Below are 11,034 nucleotides of genomic sequence, written 5' to 3' on the forward strand. Positions count from 1 at the left end.
TTGTGGGGCCCTAGGTCATGAAAATGGGCCCCACTCCATCATAATTAAAATTCTCTCATCATTTAGTCACCCTCATGCCATCTTAGATGTGCATGACTTTCTATCTTCTGCAGAACACAACATTTTTGGAAGTATATCTAAGCTCTGTAGGTCCATTCAATGCAAGTGACTGGTGATCAGGCCTTTGAAGCTCCAAAAAAGATAAAGTCAGCATACAAGTAATCAATAATTCCATATGACTCCAGAACAGACCAAAATATAACTCTTTTTTCATTGCACATCTTGCCATTACAGTTTTTAGGCAAGATCATGACTTTAAGCTCGATTACAAGGTTCCTAGTTCTTGCTTGCCAGAATGCTAGAGATGGTGCTAAAGGAAGTGTTATCGAGCTTGAACTCATGATCACCAAGAAGTCTACTGTCAAGATGTACAATGAAAAAGGAGTTACATTTTAGTCTATTCTCACCCAAAACAACTGGATCACTTCAGAAGATATTGATTAAACAACTCGAGTCTGATTAATTACGTTTATGCTGACTTTACCTCCTTTTTGGATCTTCAAAGGCCGGATCACTATTCACTTGCATTGTACAAACCTACAGTTCTGATATATTCTTCTAAAAATATTTTGATGTGTTCAGCAGAAGAAAGAAGGTCATACACATCTGGGATGGCATGAGGGTGAGTAAATTATGTGAGAATTTTCATTTTTGGGTGAACTATTCCTTTAATGTTAATTTTATAATAAAAAAAAATACAATTGCTCATAATGCATTAATTAATGTTAAAATACTTTTAATATTAAAAATGCATAGTATGTGTACACATAAAGTAGTAAGTATTGTGCACTGTTGGTTCATGTTAACTAATGTAGTTGATAAGAAATATAACTGTAAATTGTTACCAATTACAATAAGAAAATGTTGTTTGAAATAGATTTAGATGTTTGAAATGGATTTAGAAGTGTCATACCACAGGACACTGCTGACAATGTTTATTTATATATAAACTATAACCATTTTAGTTAGGGTATGCCATTTTCTTGGTTTGTGCTCCAAAAGAGGAGTGCCCCAACAGATTCTTAATGTGAATGTTTGAGTTTGCTTATCTCTCAGGGTTGTCAACTAAAACTAAGAGCCTGTATGGTTTAAGATAAACGTTCATACTTTGGGGGCAAAAGTACTGCTTTTTTTTTTTTAAAGCAGTATACTAATGGTGTTTTTATTGCAATTCCTTAAACGCTTTGGCTTTTCTCAGGCTTGAACGTCCCATTTCCCCTTCTCCAGTTCATTGTGCTTCTCTATCCCCATCTATTGGAACCCTTGGCAAAACCACTATAAGAGGAAAACCAAAAGTCTGTACATGCAAATTAATGATACACATTTTTAGACAGATGACTAAGACAATATTTCATATTTGATTGAAAAAATATAATTTCGTAATGTTTGTCAATAAGAAGGCCTTTCACATTAGAGTGACACCTGCAAGAAAGACATAAGGATGAACCTTGTTTCTACATAGTTAATGCAATCAGACTCAATGAGCATTGTTAGTCGGTCAGGTGCCGACATTATTATCGAGTTGAGTTTCATTCCTAAGAAAACTTGCTGACAAAAATGTGTCCATTTTACCTTAAGTTCCCAATGCGCAAGCAACAGGTCTCTGTGCTTGCACGACCTCCGATTCAGCTAGAAGCAACTGTTTGTAGCGGTAACACGGCTGCTGCTCAACCTTGACACATTTTGTAAGTGTGCGAGAGACCAGGGACAACCCAAAGTGTAGGACCTTGAACCGGAATGCAATCTCTTTGAAGACAAATCTCAAGAATGGCCTTTAGGCAACAAATAAAATCAACGCTGAAAGAGGAAAATTCTGAGGGTCTGGCACTGGATGCTTAGTGCCAAGTTTAACCAGCCAATGAAATTGGTGTGATAGTATAGGGTTTCAAGGTCACCACCCCTGGGAGGAGCTCCCACACCATCAGCTACTGTTGCGCATTGAAGTTACCGACTTGTTTGGTAACATTAAATATAAACTTTATTTATGTATATATTTATATTTATATATTATTTTAGGTTCTGTCAGAAAACTTAGGCTAACTTTAGGGCACAATTTGTATAGCAGTAGAGCTAATAAAAAAAAACGCAAACTGCATTTACAAATGCACTATTATACTATTCTTACAATATATATACTTAATCTAAAAACAAATGTTTTAAAATGTTTCAAAAGGTTTAATGATTAATTTTATAAATTTTATGGTGCACATTTGTTTTTGTACCTTTTAATTTGTACCAGCCCTGTGAAAATGGAACCATCTGTGGTTAAAGCATATCGGTGTGTGCCCAATAACATAGAGTAAGTTTCATTATTTCCTATGTTTCTCTTCAAAAAATATATTTTGGGCACATGTACATGCCTGTGACACATCGATTGACATTTTTCACACCATTCCTGTCTTTATTTCTTTCTTTCTCTCTGTGTCAATAGTCTAATTATACACCCCTGTACTGTCTGTTAGACACAACGTCATGCACAGAGGAAGTAACAATTGATGCACTCCCACAGGCAGTGACACAGAGTTTTAAGATCAACAGAGTTAAAAGGGTGACTTCAACTGTCTTATTTGAAGATAATTCTTCACTGGAGGACGTTTATATAATTATTTAATAACAAGGTAAGATTATGACATGACTGAGTACTTGCCATTTATTTTAAACCACAGATTGTATAAGTTATATTGTGATTATATACTATATTTATTTTATGGAGAGAGCAATATGGTGTATGTCTTTTCATATATAGTTCCTGACTTCAAGAAACTTTTAGTGCATGTTCTATGAAATTACTTCTAGAAGTCTGTATATGGGTGCTTGATACATGATGTTTTTACAACATCAAAGTTTTAGAAGAAAATGTAAATTAATGTATAAGGGAAAGAATAAACTTTAGGTGCTGTGACTTGTTCAATATTTTTTATCAAGGTTTTTCACCATTTTGCCTTCACTAGTTAATTTTGAATGGTCCAGTGGTGTGAGAAAAATGTACAGTACAAATATTCCATAAGGTAAAAAAAAATGCATGTATTATAATTATAAAAGATTTGTAAAATGTTGTTTAAAATAGTTTTAGATGGAGTATATGTCACACCACAGGACATTCATACTACATATATATTTACACACACACTCACATCATAGACATTACAGTAGTTACCCAAAATCCCCCCAAAAATTCAGATTAATGGTTGACCATTACTGAATATGTGTTTACATTTATTGTATATGTGTATATTCACAGCTTGGAGTATTGAAAAAGAGGCAATAGCTCTTCCTCTGTATGGAAATGTGGGGAACTCGTAAATTAATCTGAAAAGAGTTTCTGTAAAAAACAAAAAAACCTTTTTGCTACTTTAAGTTCATATATCTCTGTATGCTTGTAGATGTGTATCTGTTCGCACCAAAAACGGCAGAAAATAACTAAACTATTGTCTGTCGCTATATGGGAACACAGGATATGCATCACAAACAGTAAAACACTTCATGAGGCTCCATTTAGTGTCATGTGTCAAATTGTCCACCATTATATCAGTTCCTCATTCAGGTTTGCGACAGGAAATGAGGTTTCTGACTTCACTGACTCTGTATTCTTTGTGTCATGGATACTAGTAGATTGAATAAGAACACACGGTTTAAGTGTGAGATGATCTTTTAACTTCATGTGTATTTGAAATCCTTAGAGAACTGAGCAACACTGTGAAAGATGTCCTGCCTGAAGGGCCTCAAGTACACCATGTGTGTGGTGAACTTCATCTTTTTTGTACGTATCCATTTTCAGACTGTCACATGATATATGTTGCTATTTATACATAGCATGCACAGAGTAAGATTTGTGAAAGTGTCAATTAAGTTATAAGGATGATAGAAAAATTTGCATGCAAAAAAATTTATTTTACATTTACTTTGTTAATACGCAATTACAGATACACAACACATCAATTACACTTATGAAAAGCATAAGTATTGCTAATATTTTTTTCTTATGCTTGCAACTTGATTTACAATTTATTTTTACTCTTACAATTTGATTTACGCTTTCACATCTTACTCTATGCATGCAAATCATTTAGGCACAATTTCACCTTCATATAACTCTTTAAGCTCTGCGGCAGGCCCTCAGAGAAAAAAATAATTATCAAAATATTAATAACTATAGGGTTGAGCAACACAAAAAGGTATCGTTTTAAAGCTTAGAAAATACTAGCCATAGGGAGAACAGGGACTTTTCTCTGTGGGCTGGTCATGAAACGGGCTGAACGGGCAGCTATAAGCTGAAACGACGTGTTGTGCTGAATGGACCACGGCTGGCTGAAGAGGGCCGCAGAACAGCAGGGGTGGAATGAGTACTGAAAAATCATACGTAGAGTACAAGTAGCTGTCCTAAAAAAACTACTCAAGTAAGAGTAAAAAAAAAAGTAGCTCATTTAAAAGTGCTCATGAGTAGTGAGTATTGAGTACCAAGTTGCAAAACCTATGCCCCACTAAAATGCCAACTTTTAAAATACATCACTTATCTCTGATAAACACTACATGAATCTGATTCCAAAAAATAAAAGGGAGACATGATAACAGAAATTAAATTTTAAAAATTTATTTTCAATAAACTGATTGCCATTTTAAATCGTAATGTATGAAACAATTACATTAAAATCAGTTATACTGTCTAAATTTCACTTGATGCTGACAGAGAGTTATTGTTGTACATAAAATATGATCAAACAATGCAAGGAATTTAAAAAATGCTAAATAATCAGGATCACTTGGCATGTCATGTCCTGCAAAATAGAGGAGGTAAAGCAGGCATGGGACAAGTTGTTTGGTACAGGGGCGACATCAATACATGTACATCATACATGTACACTTCAAGTCCAACATTTTGATGCAAATACGCTTTTTGCACCACTGTTTAAATTCACTTTAGACATAAACGACTGCGTTTACATTAAACCTTCACCAAGACGGGCATTGGCGGATCATTTGATCATTTAGGCGCGAACCGCATTAGCGCTCAAACATTAGCCGCCTGTCAATAAAACAGCATGCAAGGACAGAGGTCAGGAAATAAAAAGTCAATCTTTTATATTTCATCTAGATCCACCAACCAGTAGTGCTCTTGCTATCATGATCGATGTAATAATCACCCCTGTTCTAGATGTAGAATATTGGCTAAATATAGAAAACTACTCAAAATTTGATCAAGGACATCTATCTTTTTTCCAATAAACATCAAGATAATTGTATTGCCCAGCCCTACTGATAACATTGCATTAATCTCTCACAGCACCCCAATAATCTCAGTGATAGACTGCAAATGATAGAGTTAAATTACAGGTTACGTTATAGACACACAGAATCTAGTAAGCAGAAATATGAAATTTACCTCGATATGTTTCTTCAAATTAGAGGCAGGATTGATGCTGATATCTGGCTTGAGCAAGTTAAACTCACATGACACGATCAAGCAGTTGGCCTTTTTCACTGGGAAAATCCCTTCCAGGTGTGGATGGTTATGTTCAGCTGTAAACTGTGCTGAAGGATTTCTCCACAGATGGTGCCAGATCTGCAGCTGCCCTTCAAGTTTTTTTTTACATGTGATTTGATTTGACGGGAGTCATGAGACTCCCTAGCCAATCATGTTGATAGATAAAAATAAAATCAGGACAGGGAAGTAGCGAACACAGACGGTGGAAAATAGTGCTGTAAAAGTACAGTTACAGCACTTACAATTTACTCAAGTAAAAGTACAATTATTATATTTTTAAACTGCTTAGAAAAGTAAAGTTCTTGGAAAAAAGTAGTTAATTACATTAACGTGAGTATATTGTATGTAAATTGTTACCTCACACCCCTGCAAAATGGCAAAGAGTATCATTCACTCTTATTACATATTGCCACCAGGAGATTGCGCCAAGTACATGACAAACTCAATGATGGCTCAAATGACACAGAATGGAACTGAATGAGATCTTGTTACACTTTTCTGCATGCTGTGGAGAGAGAACATACCTTTTGCCATTTAATTTGTGTGTGAAATTATTTCTTATGTACAATATTTAGTTGTTATTTGTTTGGAGAGGCATTTGGACACTAGGATAAAATATTAGGATTCATTTATGTTTGTAATGCTATAACTTTTGATTGCTTTCTTTTATCAACAAAATGTTTTACCCAGTTACAGTTGACATGATTGGAAACAAAACAAAAGCAGTTTTTCAGAGCTACCTTATACCCTAAGATATGAAATGTCAAATCAGAAAAATAATAAAAACAAATCATACATTTTTGGGGGGATTTTTCAGCAGTTTCTTAGGTGGAGAGTCCCATAATTTATCGTGATCTATATAACCTTCAGATCTTAAAGGGTTAAAAATACTTTTATCCAAAGCGACTTACAGTGCACTTATTACAGGGATAATCCCCTTGGACACAATGGTGGTGGCTGTGGGGATTGAGCCATTCTGATGACCTTCTGATTAATAGTTATGTGCTTTAGCCCACTACGCCACCACCACTCTATGTTTGTTTATATTAGCTTTAAAATGCATGAAACAGCAGGAATCAGAACAACCTGTATCAGAAATGTGGGCCACAAAAATTAGCATTTAACTGGTGAATGCATGTTACTTATTTAAACAGTATATATTTAGAGGGATAGTTCACCCAAAAAGAAAAATTCATCTGAGATGTGTATGACTTTATTTCTTATGCTGAACACAAGCAAAGATTTTTAAAAGAATATCTCAGCTCCGTTGGTCCTTTCAATGCAAGTGAATGGTGGCCAGAAATCTGAATGTCCAAAAAGCAGATAAAACCAGCTGTTACCACTGGAGTTTTATAGATTACTTCTGGATCTTCAGATTTATGGCTATCATTCACATGCATTGAAGGGACCAACAGAGCTGAAATATTCTTCTAAAAATCATTGTTTGTGTTCTGCAGAAGAAATTAAGTCATACACAACTGGAATGGCATGAGGGTGAGTAGATGATGAGTGATTTTTCATTTTTTGGGTGAACTAGTCCTATAATGTGTACTTTAGTGTTTTTTAACCAGTGCTTTTAAACTTTTGTAATTACATTTTGATTATTCATCTTACATTTATTAATTTAGTACACATTTTTATCCACAACGACTGATATATGAGGAAACAAACAAACAATTTATCATAGAGGAGCCAACAATATTACCAAAACTGGTGTAACTTCAGACAAGTAAAGAAAAGATTGTTAAAGAAAGGGTCTTTATTCATAATGCATTAACAATAATAAAAAATACAGTATATACTATGTATCATGATTTATTTATTATTTGAGCCCCTCTGGTTGGTTGTCATATAATTTCAGATCTGTGGTGCTACAATCTTTGGATTGGGAATCTATCTGATGACATCCTCCAGGTTCGCTTCCCTGCTACCCAGCCTTCAGGCTTTGAACATAGCCAACACTCTCTTCATCACAGGGATCATCATCTCCTGCGTGTCCTTCCTGGGCTTTCTTGGAGCTCTGAAGGAAAATCGTTGCCTTCTAATATCTGTGAGTCTTGGAAACAACTGTATGCAGAAAAATTCAATACATTCATCACTTATATGTTTTCAAATTCTTTAAAGTCAACTAGGTTTGTGTTCTTTTAATAAAACTCAACATCTCTACTTGTTTCATTTAGTTCTTTATACTGCTGTTCATTCTAATGCTGGCTGAGTTGGCTGCTGCCTGCCTTCTGCTCATGTATGAGAGACATGTAAGATACACCTGAGGATGCTCTAATATAGATAACAAACACTGAGTTGCATATGGATGCAGGTTATTCATGAGCAACAAAGAGTTATTGTCAATCAGATTGTTTTTAATCATCTAATCTAATTTTGAAATTGCAGATTGACAAGTTCATTAAGGATGATCTCAAAGCCAGTTTAGATAAATACAAAGAGGACATGGCCAGAAATGTCACAAATGACTGGGACACTGTGCAAAAGGGAGTAAGTGCCCATTTCAGATGATATGTTTTCTCTCTTTTTCTTTCAATTACATTATTCCACTAATACATTCTAATACAACAGCTTAAATGCTGTGGTATCGAAAGCCACATAGACTGGAAAGCATCTGTACCACCGTCATGCTGCTCAAGCGACCAATGCCTAAATAATGGAACACAATACTGGGATCAGGTAATACAGCACTCATATCCCTCTCTAATCCTGTGTCAACCAAGCAGCAAAACAATAATAAATATAGAGTTTTTACAGTATAAACAATGTCAGGGTGATTTTCATATCATGAGTCAATGTTAAACAGTTCGTATTATCTTGATTATTATATTTAGGGTTGCTACACCAAGCTAAAGGATGTGTTAGACAGGAACCTCTTGAACACGGGGATCGCCGTCATTGTTGTCTGCCTTATTGAGGTAAACGTATTGGTAATTCAGTATAATTTTAAAGTGTGAATGAGGCTTTATTTCTTGTCACCACACCTAGGAATCAAAAGTGGTTGTCATCGACAGCACTAGTCCTCACATGACATGAGGGTGCAATTTTAGAGGTTGTGGGGTTCTAATAAATGCTAAATAAAAGTTGACAATAAAATTGTATTTACATAACCTTTGAAAGACATCAGTGTTGTTTAGCAGTATGTTGTTTTACCTTTGGTTCAGACAAACACAAAACTATTAACTAAGTAGTATGGATGAAAAATGCACAAGTATCTTTGATGCTTGACTATAAATATGAACCTCTCTTTTTGTAGGTCTTGGGTATGTGTTTCTCAATGACCCTATTCTGCCACATAAGTCGATCTGGATTAGGATACAAGTGATACACAGTTGGGGCCACAAGGACATCTTCTACAGAGTTTATATTGTTAATAACCATTGTCATCTACTATCAAATCCAGTTAGACTGCCATTAAAAAAAAACTACTTTCAGATAAACAAAAGTCAGAGTTATTTGCCAAAAGATCATTTTGTTCTCGTTTTTGATGGCGTTGCAATTGTAAGTTCTTCTTTTTACTTCTTTTTTAACATTAATTCATTGTCATTAGAGCAGTTAAACTGGTTCTAAATTTTTTTTTTTTTTTCGTTCAGCAGTATTATTTTTAAATTGATTGCTTAAAAGTAAACTTCTTAGGGGTTTTAGAATCTGGATTCATCCTCATCTGAATATCAAGCATGGAAAAATGGCATTAGAGAATGTTTCCATCATGAATCTTCTTTACATACTTCTAACTGCATATTGCACTGTACATAAATAGTCTACTATTATTAAAATAACTTAAGTATTATATTTTCCCTCTGTCACATAATAATGCTAAGCAATGTCGAGTATGTTCTTGTAATTGGCTTAATTGTTAATCAGAAAAAAAAAATTGTATACTGGACAAGGTAATCGTTTATTTCTTATCACTTTTTTTTCTTATGGAACTTTACTTACTGAACTGTAGTAAGTGATGAAGAAGCCATTTGATTACCCATAGTATGGGGATTGTTTATTTAACAATCACACCACTTAAAGACATTATATGATGCTATTACAGCAATTATGCATTTTATTTCTTTTCTGACTAAATGTAAACTAATCTAAAACCAAAATGAAAATGTTGTCTCTCCTTTTTGAAACAAAGCAAATACTACCACTGTTTATGGTTAATGCAGGAAGTACCACCAAGAGCAAGCCAGCACTTCCTTTTGCAGATCTTACTGCACACTTAGAACCAGTGCTATGGTCATGAGAGAAGCTTGAAAAATTACTTTCGGTTATGAATGTGATTTCAACAGCTTCACAAACTTTGAAACATGACATCAGAATTCAATGGTTTTATTTTTAAAACAAAATCCTGTCTCCACAATATTTAGGACACCAAAAAAACTAAGATTTCCTTTACAATGAGTTTGTTTTAAAATAATTTTGTTCTTTAACCATCACACAAAAAATAGAAACAAATACAATTTAAAGTAAATTTAAAAAAAAAGTAACTGTACACGGCAGAATACACCATTTTTCGCAAACACCCCTTGTAACTATACATACATTATTGCAATTCACCTAAAATATGCTAAACTATAACAGATCATTCATTAGATTTTCTGCTCTGAAAAATGGTGGCTTGTAAACTGATCTAAAATTTCACCCTTTTGCAATCATACCCTTATGCAAAAGCAGAAAACTAGATTTATACTGATTATCTTATGTTGGGCTTCATGGGGGGGGGGAAGGTGACATTTTGCCCCTCTGGACAACAGAATCAACGTAATGTGTGCTTTGAGCAAAAAAGCTGCTTAAAAGATATAGGGGAAATAGAAAAAATATTGTATTTTCCTGATCCAGCGCAAAAAATGTAGATGCCCATTAATGTTTTTTGTAATATCAATTTACTACCCACCACATAAAAATTACCCTTCAAAAAGCAAAAAAAAAAAGGGGGCGGGGGGAACATTGTAGTAACTACCATTTAAAATGTTGTTTAAAAATGCATAAACCTCTCTAATCAATGTTTTTTTTTTCCATTACTGAACCATTAAATAAGCTATTGATGGCTCAAGTCTTTCATGTGTGCTTGAAGTAGCAGTCATATGTCTTAGTAATTCTCTTTCATTCTCCAAGTCCCACATGTATCTAGAAAGACATGAAAGCCATTCAGGCTGTGCTGCAAATTTCCAGAATTGGCTTAAGTTACTGTTCTAATGATCTAGGACCAGTTTCTTTTTTACAGTTTCTCATACAACAGGTAATGTTAACATTCAGTGGAAGAAACTGTTCCTAGATCAGTGCTGTTATATGAAGTCAAATATTCAAGACTCCAACATAACAGAGGCTGTTGGTTTAAAACAATATAAATCATTTATAGCTTTTAAACTATTGCATTTATACATTTCAACAGAACAAGCTGTGCATCCAAACCCTTACAAAAACAAGGGTTTTTGTAAGGGTTTGGATGTCTTGTTTTCTCAGCTGTTAGCAAAGGAGCAAATAGTGACACCCAC

General features: G+C 34.4%; 1 protein-coding gene across 1 annotated transcript; it reads left to right on the forward strand.

The window, feature by feature from the left end:
• Nucleotides 1-2,544: 2,544 nt before the first annotated feature.
• zgc:64051 (leukocyte surface antigen CD53) lies at nucleotides 2,545-9,627 on the forward strand. The gene is made up of 8 exons (XM_052098035.1): nucleotides 2,545-2,678; nucleotides 3,741-3,820; nucleotides 7,404-7,592; nucleotides 7,723-7,797; nucleotides 7,934-8,035; nucleotides 8,117-8,224; nucleotides 8,380-8,463; nucleotides 8,802-9,627. The coding sequence occupies exons 2-8, from the start codon at nucleotides 3,764-3,766 to the stop codon at nucleotides 8,868-8,870; spliced, it is 684 nt and encodes a 227-aa protein (XP_051953995.1). The 5' UTR covers nucleotides 2,545-2,678; nucleotides 3,741-3,763; the 3' UTR covers nucleotides 8,871-9,627.
• The last annotated feature ends 1,407 nt before the right edge of the window (nucleotides 9,628-11,034 follow it).

Source organism: Xyrauchen texanus, chromosome 3 (assembly GCF_025860055.1).
Source record: "Xyrauchen texanus isolate HMW12.3.18 chromosome 3, RBS_HiC_50CHRs, whole genome shotgun sequence".
Taxonomy (NCBI): Eukaryota; Metazoa; Chordata; class Actinopteri; order Cypriniformes; family Catostomidae; genus Xyrauchen; species Xyrauchen texanus.